At 45.4% G+C, this 19884-nt stretch overlaps 1 protein-coding gene across 19 annotated transcripts in view; it reads left to right on the top strand.

Annotated features, from left to right (window-relative positions):
- Positions 1-14509, top strand: part of GGTA1 (glycoprotein alpha-galactosyltransferase 1 (inactive)) — a 71604-nt gene extending 57095 nt beyond the window's left edge. For 14 of the 19 annotated variants that reach the window (XM_070597042.1, XM_070597039.1, XM_070597045.1 and 11 more), the window contains 2 exons: positions 7731-7868; positions 11938-14509. In XM_070597042.1, the coding sequence (XP_070453143.1) occupies positions 7731-7868; positions 11938-12631 (832 nt within the window). In that variant the 3' untranslated portion in view covers positions 12632-14509. The remainder of the gene's footprint in view (positions 1-7730; positions 7869-11937) is intronic. The other 5 variants (XM_070597053.1, XM_070597049.1, XM_070597038.1 and 2 more) reach the window with 1 other exon arrangement.
- Positions 14510-19884: the final 5375 nt, after the last annotated feature.

Raw genomic sequence — 19884 nt, 5'->3', positions numbered from 1 at the left:
ACCCTATGCCTTTTGATTGGAGCATTTAATCTATTGATACTTAAAGTAGCTATTGCTAAGTAGGTACTTGTTGCCATTTTGTTACTTTTTTTATGGGTGTTTTAGTAGTTCTTCTCAGTCCCTTTCTTCTCCTTTTCTCTTGTGGTTAATGGCTTTCTTTAGTATTATGTTTGGGTCCCTTTCTCTTAATTTTTGTCTATTTATTATAGGTTTCTGGGTTGTGATTATCATGAGGTTCATATATAATAACCTATATATACATAGCAATCTATACTAAGTTGACAGTCTCTTTAGTTTGACGTCTTCCTAAAAGCTCTACTCTTTTACTCCCCTCCTCCCACATTTTATGTTTTTGATATCATATCTAACCCTTGTGTGTGTGTGTGTGTGTGTGTGTATGTATCTGTTACCTTCTCATCACAGAAATAGGTAATTTTAGTATTTTTGTCTTTTGATCTTCATATTAGCTTCATAGGTGGTTGATCTGCTACTTTTACTGTATATTTGCCTTTACCAGTGAGTTTATTCCCTTTTTTTTTTTGATAATTTTATTATTCCTATTTGTGGCCTTCTCTTTCCCACTTAAATATGTCCCTTTAGCATTTCTTGTAAAACTGGTTCTTAATGATAAACTCCTTTAGTTTTTCCTTGTCTTGGAAACTCTTTATCTCTCCTTCCATTCTGAATGATAACCTTGCCATATAGAGTATTCTTGGCTCTAGGTTTGTTCCTTTAAGCACTTTAAATATATTGTTCCACTTCCTTCTATCCTGTAAGGTTTCTGCTGAGAAGTCAGCTGATAGCCTTATGGGGTTTCTTTTGTTTGCAACTTGTTGCCTTTCTCTTGCGGCTTTTAGGATCCTCTTTTTATCTTTAATTCTTGACATTTTAATTATGATGTCACTTATAATGTGTCTTGGTGTGGGCCTCTTTGGATTTATCTTCTTTGGTGTTCTCTGTACTTCCTGTACCTGAATGTCTGTTTCCTTCCTTAGGTTAGGAAAATTTTCAGCTATTATTTCTTCAAGTAGATTCTCTGCCCCTTTGTCTCTCTCTTCTCCTTCTGAAACACCCATAATAAAATGTTAGTGCACTTGATGTTGTCCCAGAGGTCCCTTAGACTGTTCTTGTTCTTTTTAATGCTTTTTTCTTTCATCTGGTCAGCTTGGGTGATTTCCTCTAGTCTTTCATCCAGCTCACTGATCCATTCTTCTGTATCATTGACTCTGTTATTGAGTCCCTCTAGTGAATTTTTCACTTCCAGTATTGTATTCTTCATTTCTGATTGGTTCTTTTTTATATTTTCCAACTCTTTCTTGATTTTCTCATTCTATTCATCCAGTCTTCTCCCAAGATCAGTGAGCATCCTTATGACTTTTGGTTTGAACCTGTTTGTCAGGTAGATTGCTTATTTCTGTTTCATTTAGTTTTTTGTCTGAGGTTTTGTCCTGTTCCCTTACTTGTAACATATTCCTTTGCCTCTTCATTTTTTCTCTTTCTCTGTGCTTATATCTATGTATTAGGTGGCTGAGCTATGTCTCCTGATCTTGGAGAAGCGGCCTTATGTAAGAGATGCCTTATGAGGCCCAGCAGTGTGCTTCCCTCTCATCACCAGTTCCACGTGTTCCAGGAGTGACCCCTATGTGGACTATGTGTGTCCTTCTGTTGTGGCAGGGTTGCTCTTGCTTCAGGTGCCCAGGGAGGCTAGGCTGTCCTCCTGGCTGGCTGGTTGTAATGCATGTGGCTGCTATGGACCCTTCAGTCACTTTATTGTGTGTGGCGAGCCCCAGCACAGTTGGCTGCAAGGTCTAATAGCACATTCCTGTTGCAGTTTTTCTGTTAAGTGAGTAGGCCCCCAGCGTGGCTGGTTGCTAGGCTCAGGGGCTTAAAATTGCAGTAGACCTCTGGCCTGCAAGGCTGTTGTCAGCTGTCTGAGGACTGCAAGTGAGTGGGACTGGCCCCAAGCATGGGAGCACCCAATTGTTTCAGGCTTTGGAAGGTAAGACTGATCCCCTATGTGGCTGTTTGAGAAGCACAAGTCTTCTGCAGCTGACAAGCCACACCACCCACAGGGCTACTCACACAGTCAACACAGTCCTGCCCTATGTGCATGCCTCAAACCCCTCAAGTGGACCCAGTCACCCCACTGCAGAGGCCCCACACACTTCACCAATGCCCCACACATGCCACCTGCTCCTTGTGCATGCCCTGTCCCACAGAGGCAGACCCACTCCCCGGCTGAAGAGGATCCAGGCACCCAGTCTATGCAGGCCCACAAGTTGCCTGAGGGTTTGCTGTTGGGTGGGCCTAGGGGAGGCCGCCTGGCCTGGCTGAGCTGGATTAAATTGGTGCTCTGGTGGGTGGGGCAGCCCCTGGGCTAACTGGCCAGGAGAAGAACTCCAATGGTGTCTGTCAGCATGCCTGTAGTAGCTCACAATAATGGCTGCCACCAATGTCTCAGTCCCTGGAGAGGTCTCACCTCTCACTGAGATACATCCAGAGCAGATAAGGTGAGTCTCTTTTCACCAAAAGGACTGTGCACCTTTCTTTCTGGTGATTTATGTTGCTTTCTGAAACAGATGAATTTGTGTGTGGGCCCTTTAAGAAGTGGCTTTTCTCCCCTTATCTGATAGCTCTTCTGGGGGTATTCCCCACTGTTGTTAGTATTCAGCAAAGGCAGACATTATGACACTCATCTCGGCTGTGCTGAGTCCAAAGGATGCTTATAGAGGTAACACTGCCCTGCTCAGGTCCCCTGCTCCTCCAGGGAATGCTGCATATTGTAAGATTGCTCCCGGCCAGATGTGAAGCACTGTGGCTTGTGAAGGTGGCTTTTTTTTTCTCTACAGAAAGGAATTTCTGCCTCTTCCACTTCAGTCAGGACTGTCCCTTGTTGTGGGGGTTCTTTTTATACAGTTTTCAGTTCTCTCTCAGGGGTAATTATTTCCAGAATAGTTGTAAATTTGTTGTGTCTGTGGGAGGAGGTGTGTTCAGAGTCTGCCTATGCCGCCATCTTGACACCTCTCCACTAAGCTCCCTTCTAAGAAGGGTGGCCCACTTTTACTGTGACACTTGTGCTTTGCTGAGAGGGACTTAGGAGGTGGGGCCAGGGCTGAATTACTGGAGACAGAGAAGAAAGATCACAGCCACCAGCTGTCACTTTCTCCACTCTCCCTCATGCATGGTTCAGCTTCTCCCCCAAACAAATGGTGACCAGGTATTTAAAGAATATTGGTTTGTAGCGGCACCAAATCTAAACCTTCTCAGGGCACCAAAGTATATTTCCTGCATAGATGAATGATTAGATAAATGATTGAATGAACAAATAAATATATTTATATAAATGTATCCTTTCTTGTAAACCACCTAAAACATTTTACAGTATATCGTGTCACATTTCCACCTCAAGATCCCTTAGCTTCTATAACACCAAATCCTCTGAATTTTCTTTCCACTTTTCCATTCTCTCTTCTCGGTCTCCTTGATAGGTATCTCTCCCTCTTCCCAGCCATCAAATATTAGAGTTTGCAGAGGTTAAGTCCAGTATCCTCATCTCTTTTCTTTATACACCATCTTCCAATGTGCTCTCATCCATTTCCATTGTATTAGATACCATCCACATTTGTATCTTTAGCCCAAAGATTTCCTCACAGCCCTGACTTGTATCTAACTGCCTGGTTGACATCTCTGCATGTCTCACATGACCCAAATGGATTCCATTCCACCCCACTCTTGTTCTTCTCCTTTCTCTTTTCAAGGCAGAGTCTGGGAGACGTCTCTGATTCATCCTTTTCCTCCATCCACCCCACAGTCTAATTCATTAACATGTTCTGTTCACTCTTCCTCCAAGATTCTCCCCACATTATCACCTTCTCTTCATTCCACAGCCACCACCCTTGTTCATGTTGTCATCAGCTCTTTGCTGGATCACTGTCTAGCATGCTGCTGCTCAGAAGGAGTTCAGTAAATATTCTATTCCACGTCTTTATTGTATTCCACATCAGACAGCATTGTATGTATTCCACATCATTTTTGACCTGCTGCATGAATCACAGAATTTTATTTTATTTTATTTTGAGGAAGATCAGCCCTGAGCTAAGATCTGCTGCCAATCCTCCTCTTTTTTGCTGAGGAAGACTGGCCCTGAGCTAACGTCGATGCCCATCTTCCTCCACTTTATATGTGGGATGCCTACCACAGTATGGCTTGCCAAGCAGTGCCATGTCTGCACCCGGGATCCGAACCGGCAAACCCCAGGCTGCCCGAAGCCGAATGTGCACACTCAACTGCTGTGCCACTGGGCTGGCCCCTGACTCACAGAATTTTAACACTTCCTCTACCCAATCCTTGGGGACCACAATGTACCCATAAATAAGTACATAAAATTAAAAAGCCACCAATAACCTAGGTAGGTGTGTGTTTTGGTTCTGGAGGCCCTTTTATTTTGTGGGAAGCCTTTGGCCTGTGCTGGTGGAGCTGCACAGACCAGCATAACACGGTAGGTGTCTTGCTTGGAAGGAAGGCATTTGGGCAGCTTCAAGTCTTTCCTGGCACTTTCTCCTCCTTTTAGAGCCCCATTGTGGTGACCTGGGACATCTCTGGCAGTTGACACTGGCAACAGCTAGCCGTTACACGTGTGCAGCCTGCTTTCTGTCACTTTTTGGGGGGAGTGGTTTCTGGGTTTTGAGCAGAGGTTCATGCAGGAAGCCGATCTCTATCTCATCCTCCGCCCCCACCCCTTCGTCCCCACCACCTGCTTTTTCAGACTGCCGTCTGGCTTCTTAGTCAAGGTTGCTGACATGTTGGAATTGCCACTGGAATTTGATAATTAACAGCTGGGAAATAGAACATTTTAATTTTTAATTAAACATTAATTTTTGATATTGCTATTTTTTTTTTCCTGCTTGAAGGCATCTTCCCAGCCAAGTAACCAAACTGGACACTGGTTTTCTGACTCAGTCTTTCTAGAAGATGTGGACTGAGTGGTCGTGCATTTGAGGAGTGTGGAGCAGGCTGACCCCCTGTGGGGACTGTGGGATTCTCACGGGTAGGACGGGGTCCCATTTCTCTGATCTCCGTGCTCAGCACTGGGCCTGGTACAGAGCAGGAACTTAGCAAATGTGCAGCGAGGGATGGAGGGCCCTGGGCTGGCCCTTCCTATAAACTCAGTGGCAGAAGACACAGTTCGCTTCTCCTTCCCTCTGCTCCCACTTTCTGTATTTGTAAAGTGCAGGTGATGGTAGCACCCACTTTTTACGATGGTTGTGAGGATTAAAAGAGAGAATGAGAGTCAAGTACTTAGCCCTGCGCACTGTAGGTATTAAATAGTATACCTATTCCCTTCCTTTCCTCCTCCTCTTCCTCTTCCTTTTTTTCAAATAATATTACCTTCTTACCAAATGTCCAGCTCCAACCAGCTGCGTGACTTAGCTAGGCTGACTTAGCGGGCTGGGTCAGAACTACCAAGAGATCCTTCACAGGCTGGAACGAAGGACTGCAGTGAATGAGGCGACAATACATGGGAGAGTTCGAGTTCAGAAACGTTGGTTATGGAAGAATAGCAGGGGTGTGGTGTGTGTGTGTGTGTGTGTGTGTGTGTGTATTTTTGGTTTTGAAATCCTGTCATTCAACAAAGCTGGGGGTTTTATGTGACTTAAAGCATCACATAAGCTTCTAAAAACAAAATACAAGATCATCATTTCTCATTCTGCCCTGATAAAAATACCGAAGTAGGTGAGTTGAGTGGAAATGATGACAACCCTGGTTTTTAACCCCAGGTTCGTCAGCATAGCAAGTAAATATTAATATAAGAAGCAATAAAGGATGGCGGCTCAGAGCAGGGACTCCAGAGTCAGACTATCTGGGTTCAAATCCCAGCTTTGCCCCTTACAAGCTGTTTGACCTCCAACAAGTTATTTAACCTCTCTGTGCTGCAGTTCCCTCACTGATAAAATGGGAATCAAAATAGCCCGCACCTCTGAAGGGCGAAGCCCTTAGCAGACTGCGTGGTTCTACAGGAAGTGCTCACTGTATGTTAGTCACCATCATCAGTGGCCAGCTCTGTGGCCTTGGACAAGTTAACAAGCCTTTCCGAGCCTTGGTTTTCTCACCTGTACAATGGACATAATACATGGCAGGGCTGTTGCAAGGACGAAGTGAGAAAGTGTAGGTGAAGGGGGCTTGCACAGGTTGGGGCAAAGTCCAAAACAGCTTCTTTCATGATTGAAGGAAAGCAAGAGCTGCTGTCCTCTGTACAGCCGGCACATCTGGGGAGTGAGGGCAGGGCTGAGTCTCAGTGTGAGACTCCAGACAAGATGGGGAGGGCCAGGAGAGCAGCCTGAGAGGGTCCGCCTTCCCCATCTCTGGAGATGAGTCCAGCTGTGCAGGGAAGGAAGCAGGCAGGAAACTGAGCACAGGGCTGGGGCAGGAGGGCAGAGCCAGCTCAAGAACTGGAGGCAGAGCTTTGACAGAGGGACAGGAAGCATGAGGGCGAGTCTACTGAGGCTCTTTTCCACTCTGGGGCTGGGGCCGGGGTGAGGTGGGGGTTGACTCAGCCTTGCCCAGCCTCACTGTGGAAAACCCGGGCTTTGCTGATGTATAGGGGCAGCTTTGTGAAAACCTGCCCTCTTGATCTATTTGCCAACATCTCCCAGGCAGCCTCACTAGGGCCACATGCGTACAGCCAGCAGGGACCCAATGGGGACCCCCAGGACTTTGCCCCAGTCTGGCCTTCTCCCGCAGTGGATGAAGTACAAGCAAATGCCTAGCAGGGACCAGGCCCCTGTGTGCTGGAGTTTGAATCTAAATGACAGTGTTTCAGTTGCTGCATCCCACGGGGGAAAATGCACCCACTTCCTGAGCAGATGAGGGTCAGGTCTGAGGCTCCGCCATGCCCTCCTGCTTGGGTTCCACCCTCTCTTGGGCCCCAGCTGCTCCTCAGCATTTCTGCACTTGCCCTGTATAGTGTGTTGCTTGTTGTTGCTCTTCCGTGGCTTCCTGTGTTTGTATTGGCTTTGCCAAGTCCCTTTCAAGTGCTGGGAGTGCAGAGGCAGGCTTCCCCCTCCCCGCTCTGTGGTCCTAGTAAAGAAGCAAGGACGTTGAGGAGAGGGTCTAAGCCCATGTTCCAGCCTTGGCCTTGGTGGGCCTCTGTCAAGTTGCTTCTTTCCTGAGTGACTCTGTCTCCTTGTTTGTAAAATGAATAATAACACCAGAACCCCCTTAGTCAGGCCCTGATACCAGATTCTTTCCCAGCCATCCCTTTCTGGCAAAAGGCAAATTAAAATAGCTTTTCCCCTTTCTGTTCTAATGTCACTCTCTCATCCCCATGTGTCAAGGATTAGGACCTTTTTAGGCTCAGATGACACCCAGAGGGATACACAACACCCAAAGATGCCGCTGGCAGCTTAGTAAGGGGCTTAGGAGATAGGGGGAGGGGTTTAGGAGGAAGAAGAGATCAGGAAAGGGAACAGACAGTATGAAATGCAAGGTCCCCATAAGGGCCCCAAGGCAGCCCTCAGAGGCACCTAGGCCACAGCCTCCTGTCCTTTATCCAGAATATGCTGCCCCTGCAGATGTCACACTGCCCAGCCAATGCTTGGAGTTAAGCTACCATCAGGATGCAAGGGCAGTCACCGCGAATCGTAGCTGACCCCACATTTTCCATAGATGCTCACTGCCCAACCTCAGCAAAGCTGTCCCGACTCATGGGGCTCTCTGTGTTTCATCACCAGGGAACGCCCAGAGGTTGTGACGGTGACCGAATGGAAGGCGCCGGTCGTGTGGGAAGGCACTTACAACAGTGCCATCTTAGAAAATTATTATGCCAAACAGAAAATTACCGTGGGTCTGACGGTGTTTGCTGTCGGAAGGTAGGTGTCACTAATAAAACTGACCTCAGCTTTTTCTTGTTTCACTGTCAAAATGTTTGTGAGGGGCCCCCTTGGCTTAGGAGGGTGCTTATGACTTGTCTGAATTATTAGATAGGAGAATGTTTTAATGCAACCATTTCAGTCCCATTTCTGCTGAGAACCCAAAGGCTGAGAACAAAACAATAGTAGGTGGGTCGACTCCTTCCCACCTTGAAGTGAGGGTCCCAGATTGCAGGGAAAAATGCCTGGACCAGCACCTGCCAAGCCCGGTGTCTACAGCACACCGTAATCACCTTTCCCTCCCTGCGATCCATGGTTTTCTCTGGAAATTCCAAAAATGCCAGCTATTAGACAGCCCAAATGTGCATCATTCTTTCTCCCACGCTCCCAAGACCCAGGACCAAGGACAGAAGGATTTACAGCAGGTTCTCGGCAAAGGTGACTTAAGTGCAGTGGTTTTCCACATTGGAGCGTGGCTGACCACTCCTCCATGGGTTCCTCAGGCCCCTTCCACCTATCTCTCCTGGAAGATTCGGCCCCCGGAGATCTGGCTGGCCAGAACCGCCTCTTCCAGAGGTTGGAGAAGTCCCTTTTTCAGCTTCCATTTCCTAGTTCAGATCGTTTCTCCCAAAACTGCAATCATTCTTACTTGACATTAGTAGCTGTAATATTAATTTTAAAATATAAGCCAATTTGCTCTTTTGGTGAATTTTTAAATTTTTTTTTCCCCAAAACCAATGCGTAAGTTCAATTTTCCTATTTCCTCATCGCTCCCCCCACCCACTTACACACCTTGGGCCTTTCTATCTGTATTTTTCCTGAAAGCCACATAGAGAGCTGATCCCTTTGCAGGTACAAAGAGACTTGAAAGCCCGTGTTGATCTGAGCTTGAGCTCTGCCCACTGTAGGGCCCAAAGGAGAGCTCTGTGAAGATCTGATGAGCTCCTAAGCTCGTTCTCCATCCCAGAGCCCAGAAGTCATTGCTGTCACCATACTAATCAAGTCCTAATGTCACTGACTGCACTGATCCCAGAGGCTTAGGTGTCATCTCTAATGGAGAAGGGTGACTGTGGGGTTTTGACGTTTTTACTAGAAGAACCCGTTCTGTTATGAGTCAGGAGCTGATGCTCAGCTCACCTAATCCTTTGGCGCGAGAGGGGACAAGCCAGCACATTGCAGATTGATTTGATCCTGGTGTTTCCAAAAAGAACAGACCTTTGGCTCCTGCTGCACACTGGCTTCAGCCATCCAGTTGCGGCTCCGCAGAGCTAAACTGTAAATCGCGCGTCCTGGTGAAAACCCTGTGCCCTGAGCTCTGCGGCAGCAGAGGACTGAGCTCAGCGGCAGTAGATGCTCGCAGGAGTGGATCTGGACCCGTCGGACGTGTGATGTTGGCTCTGCTTGACAAGGCACAGAGCCAACAGCAGTGCTGTAATGTCTAAACAATGTTAAACCTCCCATCCCCGCTCCTCCCAGGATTGTCTCCCAAGCTTCAGGGCACAATAGATTGTTTTAAAGTTCCAGAGCACCAAAGAATTTCCTGCCCACCAGCCACAGAGTCTTGTCTAAGTCCCTCTTAATATTGCTCAGATACATTCTCTCCATTTAAAGAATCAGTACGGTAAATGCTTGGGTTTCCACAGGCCAACATTAAAAGCACACTTTATTTCTGTAGTAAAGAAAGGGAATCCAAGCAGCTACCAACAAGCAAAAAGAAGTGCCAGTTATTATCACTCACAAAACTTTATGATTGGCCAGTAGTGTGACCAGCAAATGAAACTCAGTCCACATTCCTGAGCGTGAGCCTGGAGTTTGTATGAGTTGTGTTAAACCATCTGACTACTCCTTCCTCTTCTCTGATCTCCATGGCTTTACAAGATAGTGTGTAGCTTGGGTTACAGAAGACAGCAATGTGATTGTTTTTGAAGGAATAGATAGCTAAAACACCACTATACACCTCTTAGAATGGACAAAACCCAAAACACTGACACCACCAAATGCTGACAAAAATGTGGAGCAACAGGAACACTCATTCATTGCTGGTGGGAATACAAAATGGAACACCCACTTTGGAAAACAGTGTGGCAGATTCTTACAAAACTCAGCATACTCTTACCATACAATCCAGCAATTGTACTTCTTGGTATTTACCCAAAGGAGGTGAGAACTTATGTCCACACAAAAATCTGCACAGAGATGTTTATAGCAGGTTTACGTGTAATTGAATTCATAATTCAAAACCTGGAAACAACCAAGATATCTTTCAGTAAGTGAGTGGATAAATAAACTGAGGTATATCCAGACAATAGAATATTATCAGCACTAAAAAGAAATGAGCTATCAAGCCATGAAAAGACACAGAGGAACCTTAAATGCATATCACTAAGTGAAAGAAACCAATCTGAAAAGGCTACAGATATATAGTATGATTCAAACTATATAACATTCTAGAAAATGCAAAAGTATAGAGACAATAAAAACATCAGTAGTTGCCAGGGGTTAGGAGTGGGAGAATGGATGAATAGGTGGAACACAGGGTGTTTAGGGCAGTGAAAATACTCTGTATAATACCATACATAATGATAGATACATGTCACTATACATATGTCCAAACCCATAGACTGTACAACACCAAGAGTGAACCTTAATGTGAACTATGGACTTGGGGTGATAATGATGTGTCAATGTAGGATTATCCATTGCAACACATGTACCACCCTAGTGCTGGATGTCAATAGTTGGGGAAGATGTGGGACACAGGAAGGAGCAAGGGAGTATATAGGAGCTCTGTGCTTTCAGCTCAGTTTTGCTGTGAACTTAAAAATGCCCTAAAAAATAAAATCTATTTTTAAAAAAGGGAAAAAATAGTTAAAATAAGGTTAAATCAGAGATTGTTTGCCCTAGTATTTGGATGGATCTTATAATGGTGGTGTCCGGACAATGGATTGGTGTTTTGCGTGACCAGTGGGAGGCTAACAGGGTGAATATGTAATACAGAAGGATATCCATGTCCCATAACCCAATCTCTGGGTCCCAGAGGAGGAGAAAGTGGCAATGGTTAGGCTTAATGCATCCCCAAAGGATCCAAGGGTCACGTCACCCTTGCATCTGATAGGTCAGTAGCAACATTAAGGGAATAGGTTGGGGTTTTTGAGAGAGGCTCAAGAACTAGCACTCCCTGATGTGGGTCAAAGGGTAAAAACTTACAGTTACAAGATGAGTAAGTTCTGGGGATCTAATATGTAGCGTAGCAATTATAGTTAATAATACTGTATTATATACTTGAAAGTTGTTAAGAGAGTAGATCTTAAGCGTTCTCACCACAAAAAAGAAATGGCATTTACGTGACATGATGGAGGTGCTTCTAATGCTATGATGGTAATCATTTGGTAATATGTAAGTGTATCAAATCAACACTTTGTATACCTTAAACTTACACGATGTTATAGGTCAATTATAACTCAAGAAAGCTGAGGAAAAAACAGCACCCCTCTTTGCCTGCCCAAAGTCTGAACCAACTGATAAATAAGACAAGAGGCTAAGTAAGGCAGATGATAGTAAATATCACCGTCATTACATTTAAAGCTGGTATTGGAGAATGTGGCTTATATCTGCAGGCTGGAGGCCCTGGCCTCCTAATACTGAACCACAGAATTAGAAACAGTTCGGCATCCAGGCACCTAACAGCACTAGAAACTGCAGGCCTCTGGACGTGGGAGTAGGGCCTGTACCACTAAGCTCACTGTAAGGCCCAGAGCAGTTGAGAACACACACTCTCTCCAACTGGCCGGCTTCCGAGAGTGAGAGAGAATTGGGCAGGATTGTATGTGCCCAGTCACCCTTCCAAATCAGCAGAGTCATCACTCCAACTCCTCAAAGTTGAGTGACTCTGTGGAGAGCGGCCAGGAATGTTACAGTAACAGATGTCCCTCCACATGAAAACATGTCTGGGATGGGGAAAAACCATTCCTCTCCTAAACTGCAAAATGCAGATGAGATGATTAGAATAGCACGTAGTCTCCTGCAGAAATCCCAGAGGTTCCATTGATCCCCTTCTGTTTTGTTTCAGATACATTGAGCATTACTTGGAGGAGTTCTTAACATCTGCTAATAAATACTTCATGGTTGGCCACAAAGTCATATTTTATATCATGGTGGACGATGTCTCCAGGATGCCTTTCATAGAGCTGGGTCCTCTGCGTTCCTTTAAAGTGTTTGAGATCAAGTCTGAGAAGAGGTGGCAGGACATCAGCATGATGCGCATGAAGACTATTGGGGACCACATTGTGGCCCACATCCAGCACGAAGTCGACTTCCTCTTCTGCATGGATGTAGACCAGGTCTTCCAAGGCAACTTTGGGGTGGAGACGCTGGGCCAGTCAGTGGCTCAGCTACAGGCGTGGTGGTACAAGGCAGATCCTGATGAGTTTACCTACGAGAGGCGGAAGGAGTCTGCAGCATACATTCCCTTCGGCCAGGGGGATTTTTATTACCACGCAGCCATTTTTGGAGGAACACCCATTCAGGTTCTAAACATCACCCAGGAGTGCTTCAAGGGAATCCTCCAGGACAAGGAAAATGATATAGAAGCCAAGTGGCATGATGAAAGCCACCTAAACAAGTATTTTCTTCTCAACAAACCCACTAAAATCTTATCCCCAGAATATTGCTGGGATTATCATATAGGCCGGCCTTCAGAAATTAAGGTTGTCAAGATATCTTGGCAGACAAAAGAGTATAATTTGGTTAGAAATAATGTCTGACTTTAAATCGTGCCAGTAGGTGTCTGAATTTGAGAGAGTATCATTCTGGCTACTTCCTCAGAAAAGTAACACTTAATTTTAACTTAAAGAAACATACTAACAAAACACCAACATGGCAAGTACATACTATTCCTCCTTGTAACTTTGAGCCTTGTAATATGGGAGAATGAACCTATGGTGATCAGATGTAAATTCCCAGTGATTTCTTATCTATTCTGGGTTTGGGGAAATACTATCAGCTGAGCCAAAAAGAATTTGTCACGGGCAAAGAAAAGCCAGAAACACTCTACATGTGCCAGATAATGTACTGGAGAAAAAGGTGCTCAGGGAAGTGTTGGGCAAGAAGATAGAATTGTCAAGGGTTTTCCCCTTGATTTCAATACCTTCCTGTCTTTGCTGAGTCTGAAGCAACATAGAGTTGCTTTGCAGCAGGAAAACTCTCAGTAAGGACACAGTCCATCTTGGCAAGCCTCAAATGGTTTCAGTAGCAGACTGCTGCAGGCCGTTTGTAGTCCATGTGCTTTTCTCATCAGGATGTTGTTTGGTTTCTGTGGGAAGGATTGGTGGAGATTCCCAATGGATACCATGGTGGTGTATCTTTGGAGTCACAGGGAATCTGAATGAGCCAGTGGGTGCTCAGCATAAAGTGAAAACACAGCCTCAAATTGAGTTTGCCATGGAATATCAAAGAGTGGAAAGAGGGTCTGATCATGGTGGCGCAATGCCACCTCAGAGGGGCACAGGGTATGGGGCTGGCACTTAAACACAGCATGGTCCCAGGAGCTGAATGGGAGGCAGTGTAGGTGTTCTCCAGCCTCCTCGACCCCACAACACCCAGAGCAGTGGCGACATGAATGGAAGATGCTTCTTCTTTTGCTCAAGTCACATTCAGTCTGCCCAAGTCTGTAACCTATGTCTTCAGATCCTTGGCCAGAGGAAGTGGATGGCGTCAGGGAAGGCAAAGGACTGCAGTGGATTGAAGAGGCTTGCAAGGAGTTACATTTCCTTGACCTGGGCTTCATGACAATCAGTCATCAGCAAGTCCCACACCACCTGCTCTAGCCCTCAGGGTCCCTCAGCCCATCATGCCCCAAATTGGAGGGCTGACATCACAGAGAGCAACGGAGGAAAAGCCCTCCCATCAAGTGACCTCTTGGTTTTCCTTGCTCCATCTGCGCTACTGAAGTGTAACAACCAGATGCATTCAATAAAATGGTTAATTGACTTTTTATCACAAGTAGAGGGGATGGCAGTCGGAGACCCAGTCCTCACGACTGAACAGCTTAACATTCAGTTCCCTTCTCTAAGAGAAGCTATGAAGTCCTACATATTATTTAAAGTTAGGCAATTCAATGTAAAGGAAGTTAGGAGGCAACATTTACATATGCAGGTATATTTATATTTTGCTTGTGTTCCAATTTAGAACATTTGTTTCCATTTTCAAGCGATTTATTTGAAGAGTCATTGCACTGGCCTGATGTTCAGCACAATGAGCTTCCTTGATAAAATGAAACCTACATTTTCTCTACCGCTTTACTGTGCCTCCTACTCAATTCTTGCCCCGAAATCTCACAACCCAGCAACAAAACAAAACCAACGAAAATGCTGACAAAAAATAGACTTTATAAAAGTTTTTAACTCAAGTTTTCCGGGATCCACTCTGGAGTAGGGAGAGTTAATGATCCTGAACCAAAGAAATGATCTATCATAAAGAAAAGAGAAAAAGGGTTGGTGTTTGCTTTTGTGGAGTCTTGATTTTTTTCATTCCTTTAAATTTAAATCCCAAATGGACAAACTCAAAATCTCATTAATAGTTATTCTTAAACCTTTAAGAAATAAAATTACTGATTTACAATTGAATAAATTATTTTTTCAGTATATTCTGGTCTGGTCGTGGATTGTGCAATTTCTCCCAAACATGCTCAGAATTGTCCACTATAGAATCTAAAATTTTAAGACTCGAAAAAGTCTTCATGTCCTTCTATAAATGTATCCACTATTACAAAGAAAGGACATGGTTGAGATTCCCAAACTTTTAAAACAACAAATGCTTATGTAGAGCTTTCCAAAGTGATGATGCACGAAAGTAATTAACTACCAGTGGGAAAAGGCCCTAGGGTGGGGCAGCAGGGCACAGGGAGAAAACAATGTCATAGCCATATCTGGGGGTTATTAGTCCCTCAGAATTAATATTTTAAAAACTAGATAGGTTCCCAGGCCTGTATTATTTCCCGCTTTCTATGCACTAAACCTATTCCAAAGTAAATTAGTTAAAATGGATCATGTAAAAAGAATAAAAGAATGTCATCATTCTTTACATTGTGCATGCAGGCCTTATATAAGCCCCATGGGCTCACACTGAGCTGTTACGCCAAGGCAGTGCCTTGGAGGGCTTGACTGGGCAGAGAGGGCGAGTGGAAGGGGCAGCCATGCCTCCTCCTTCCACCCCACCTCTAATCTAGGGGTCACACGCAACTGGAAGGGGAGAAGTTTCTTTAAGGCTAGAAGGGCCTGACTTCTCTGGTCCTTCTTGGAGTAACTCATCTTTAATCTCTCCCAGACAAAGTCACCATGTGATTTACTAATGAGGGTACTACAGCTACGGCGACACTTACATATATTAAATGTACTATTTATAAAAGGTACCTATGTAAGTGAATACCACAGGCATGAGAGCATACTCACAAGTGTGAGATGTCATAGAAAGCATGAGTGCTTAACATACAATGCATACTTTTTATTGGAGAGGAAACAGGGTTAAGTGGGACCCACTGTCAAAGCCTCAGATCTATAAGGTGCAGAGCTAGGATTCAAACCCAGGACCGTCGCCTCACTCTAAATCCTTTGCTCTTTCCACAGGTCTAGTCTGCTTCTCTCACTCTCTTTCACATATGTTTACTTAACACACACACACACACACACACACACACACTCTTTAATCATCTTGTTTTTCAAATTTGAGGACACCAAAGGAATCACCCCAAACAACTCAATTCCTTTATTAGGCATTGAAGAGAGAACTGAGTAGAACAAAAACTCTTCAGAAGCAGAATGTGGGTCTAAACCCATCGCAGAACCAAGCTGGAGAAGCAGACAAATGAACCCTGAGCAATACAAGGTCCAGGGAAGTTCCAGGCTGAGGGAGCATGGAGGAGGGAAGGCTGTGTGGGGAGGTGGAAGTGGCCTCAGAGGGGCTGGGTCTGAACTGAGCTTTGAAAGAAGAGGAGATCCCTGTGAGGAGTGCGGATGGTATGAGGTCTCGGAGGGAGAAGCAGCAGATGTAAAGCACAGAGGAGTTTAATTAAAGACTCTTGGAGACCCACGCAAATGGTGCCGAGGCCTTGGGTCTGGATGAACTCATCTGGCAGAGCCTGTGTGAAAAGCAGCAAAGACCCAGTGAGCGCTCTGGCTGGTTGAGGACTCCATGTTCGCCCAGCATTTGTGGCTCTCTTTCTCCCCTCCCAGCTATGCCTGGTCTCCTTTATGGAGTCCATGTGATTTCTGTGGTGCATTTCTGGTGCCATGGTTGGAGCAAGTGACCCAGGCTACGCCAGTCAGCACTTTCCATCCTCAGAGGCAGTGATTGATTTGGGGGTGGGCAGGTGACATAAACTATTATTCCAATCAAGGTGAATCTCAGGTCCCCTCAGGAAGTGAGGAAGCACGTAACACTGGGAGCTGCTAACACCTCTGGTGACCACAAGGGAGGTCAACCTTAGGATGAAGCTGACAATAGGACAGGAAGAGCAGGGGCACTGAAGGAAACCTAGTCCTTGATGACAACCCTGAGACACTGGCCTTACCAAAGGCCTGCACTGCCTGCGGCCTTTTCAAATGTGTGAGCCAATAAAGTCCCGTTATTGTTTAAGCCATTTGGAGCTGAGCTTTCTCTTATAACTGCAAAGATCCCCATTGAACCCTTTTAGAATTGTTAGCTCCTTACAGGCAGGACCATAGTCTGCTTTTGCATCAGCTGCAGCACCTGTTACATCACCTATCTCAGAGGCACTGCTTAAGGAATATCTACTAGATGAATGAATCAATCAATCATCACACCCACTCTTATGCCTCATAAGAAGCGCTTTTTTGAATTTAAAAAATTTTTAACTTTCATTGTGGACTCTGTCCTATTACAAAGCAGATGCCTTAATATCTGGTCCCTGGAAGTTTTCCTCCTGTAGTACATGGTATGGGAACTCAGGAGTCACAGCCTGAGCTTCAGGCTCTAACCTGGTGCCATAACCTCCCAGGCTCGGTGCTGCTCAAGGCCAGTGATGCCTGGGACACGCTGGCTTCGTCAGTGTAGAGCAGTCGTTCGGAACCAGGATGATTTTGCACACTCCCTCCCCCCTGCCCTGACCCCCGGGACGCTGGGCAACGTCTAAAAATATCGTTGGTTGTCACAAGTCAGGGTGGGGATGCTACTCACATCTAGTGGGTAGAGGCCAGGGATGCTGTTAAACATCCTACGATGCACAGGACGGCCCCCACAATAAAGAATTATCTGGCTCAAAATGTCAAGTGATGAGGTTGAGAAACCCTGCTGTAAAATTCCCTTGGACTTCATTAAGAAAGAAGCATGGGGGAGCCAATATGCATAATCCTCACTTTCTGTACTCTGGGAATAATCCCTGACGGGGATCAAGAGCCTCCAGCTCACCTCGCCTTAGTCCTCCCATAACCTGCAGAGTTAAAACAAAAGTAGTTCCCTATAGCGGCCACTAGAGGGAAGAAATGTCCCCAAACAACGCTGTTACCCTAAGCAACTGCAGGGATTAAAAAGATTCTTATTTAGACCTGGTGATGACTGCACATTTGTATAAATAGATAGGAATTTTGCATATAGATGAAAATAGCTATAAATATTTAAAGTATGTGGCTGTGAGAACTCAGCCACAGTTGGAACACACTTTTAGTGAATTGACTGTAATTGTTCAGAAGGAAAGGTGGTCATGCTAGCCAGGTGTTTTAGTTAAAGATATTTTGGTTACAAGGAGCAGACATCCCGTTGAGCTGTCTAAACCAAAAGGGAGATTATCGAGAGGCTACTGGAGAGCTGTACTGAATACAAGGCCAAGCTGACAACCAGACAGTGGTGTCCTGAAGCTGGCTTATCCTGCTTGTGAGAGCCTACTCTACACAATACTTCCCAACTCCCTGTTCAATGACTTCACTGTGGTAGCTTGATATCGGCCATGGTGGGAGGATTTACACCATGGGAATCAGCGAATGCTAGAAATCAGGGCTCTTTTTCCTCTCCCTTCCTTTCTGTCTTTCCTTTTTACGAGTTAGTTGTATAAAAATTTATCAGCACATCACCACAACCAGGCCATGATCAACAGCCAGAGAAGTTCAAGGGCTTCAAGAACTGAAAATTGTGAACTTCCCCTAAAGGTCTGCCAATATGACCCAGTTCCAACCAACTCCAGACTCAGGGTTTCTTCCTTCAAAACTCTAAGTTCCTGGAAAAGAAAACCCAAATGGCACAGCATCCACTCATGCGCCCAGCAGCTGTGCCATGGGGTAGGTTTATCGGAGGGTGGGTTACACTATGAGGCAGTTCTCAGAGAAGGACATATTGTTGCAAGACAAAGGTGTCTACCACATTCCACTTATAGCTGTCTGGCTGTCAATCACTTCTTTCCACATAGCTAAAATATTCCCTGCTGCCATGGTCCAAAAACATTATGCACAGCCCCCTCTCCTAATAGTAGACCACAGACTCCACAGAATGTCACAGGGCCAGGCTTCTCAGAGTCAATCATCTCCAGATAATAATTATTTCTCCTTTCTCCCTTAGAAAGCCCTTCTGACTATTTCTGTACTCTGTAAAGAAATGGTACATTTAGCTCACACTCAAACACACTAGAGTCAGTAGTGAGAGATAAGGAAGGAAGACGGGAAAGAATTATAGTAACTTCTATTTAAAAGGAGGAAAGGATGGTTACCTGCTCAAGGGGTACTTCCTTGCCCTGGAATTCCGTGGGCCTCCGCGGTAAGTTTTCTATCAAGGCTAGCCACAGTCTTCATCCACCATCTCAGTCTACTTCAGACCCTTTGAACGGTGTAAGATACGATTGGTCATAAGAGTCCAGTGGCAGAGCAGCTCGCCTGGAACCTGGACCAGCTGGAGAGCTTTCTCTTGTTCAGGGTCCCACTGGAAGCTCACTGCTTTTACACTTGTCAGGCAAATGAGAGGCAGCTGGATACCGTCGTGTGTGGGACACTGCCTCCAAAATCCGAAGTAGCCCCTAGGAGTCATGACTGTCTCTTAGTTGTAGGAGGCATACAGCGCTGGTTCTCAAACTTGGCTGCATCCTGGAATCACCTGGAGAGCTAATTATGGATGCCTGGTTCTGAACTCAGAGATTCTGATTCAGTTGGCATGGGATGGGCATTGGGACTTTTTTTTTTTTATAAAGGTTGGTACCTGAGCTAACAACTGTTGCCAATCTTCCTTTTTTCCCCTGCTTTTTCTCCCCAAATCCCCCCAGTACATTGTTGTATATTTTAGTTGTGATCCTTCTAGTTGTGGCATGTGGGATGTCACCTCAGCATGGCCTAATGAGTGGTGCCATGTTTGGGCCCAGGATCCCACCCAGCGAAACCCTGGGCTCCCAAAGTCGAGTGTTGGAACTTAACCACTCAGCCATGGGCCACCCGGCATGGAGGCTTTTAAATGCTTCCCAAGTGAAGAGGATTCTGGGAGTATGGTAGAGTAGAAAGCACCAAGAATCTGTCTCCCCACCCAGACAATAATTGCGCTGGCAAAAGGACCCTGTCCTCCAAATACTGGGGATCTGTGCTCTGATCACTGATTACTGCTTCTGATCACAGAGATGCAGACAAAGAGGCAGGCAGCCTTTGCTGTTGCATCTCCTCCCATTGTTGCAAGCCCCTCCCCCTCCAGGTGAAGTGACTTCCAGGGGATTTAACAGGCCAGTACCCTTTTTCTTTCCCTTTATTTTTCCCTTTTCTCCCCTTTGGGACCACATATTAAAGACTAAGATATTCAAAAACAACTGCAATATGGGGAAAATTAGTAAATGACCACACACGCCCAGGAAAAGGCTCAGAAAAGACCTCAGAAGACCTTCAGCTCACCCTTATGCTGATCCTCACTACAGAGACAGGCTACTACAATTGAAAAAGCAAAAACAGTAAATGAAAACAATAACAAAAAATAGCTAACCCTGGGGAAGGGAGATACTCTAATTTCCAAATTTATCACAATATTAGATTCAAATGTCCAG

The sequence above is a fragment of the Equus przewalskii genome, chromosome 26 (genome assembly GCF_037783145.1).
Source record: "Equus przewalskii isolate Varuska chromosome 26, EquPr2, whole genome shotgun sequence".
NCBI classification, from domain to species: domain Eukaryota; kingdom Metazoa; phylum Chordata; class Mammalia; order Perissodactyla; family Equidae; genus Equus; species Equus przewalskii.
Note: the sequence above shows the minus strand (reverse complement) of the source record. Positions and strands in the feature narration are given on the sequence as shown.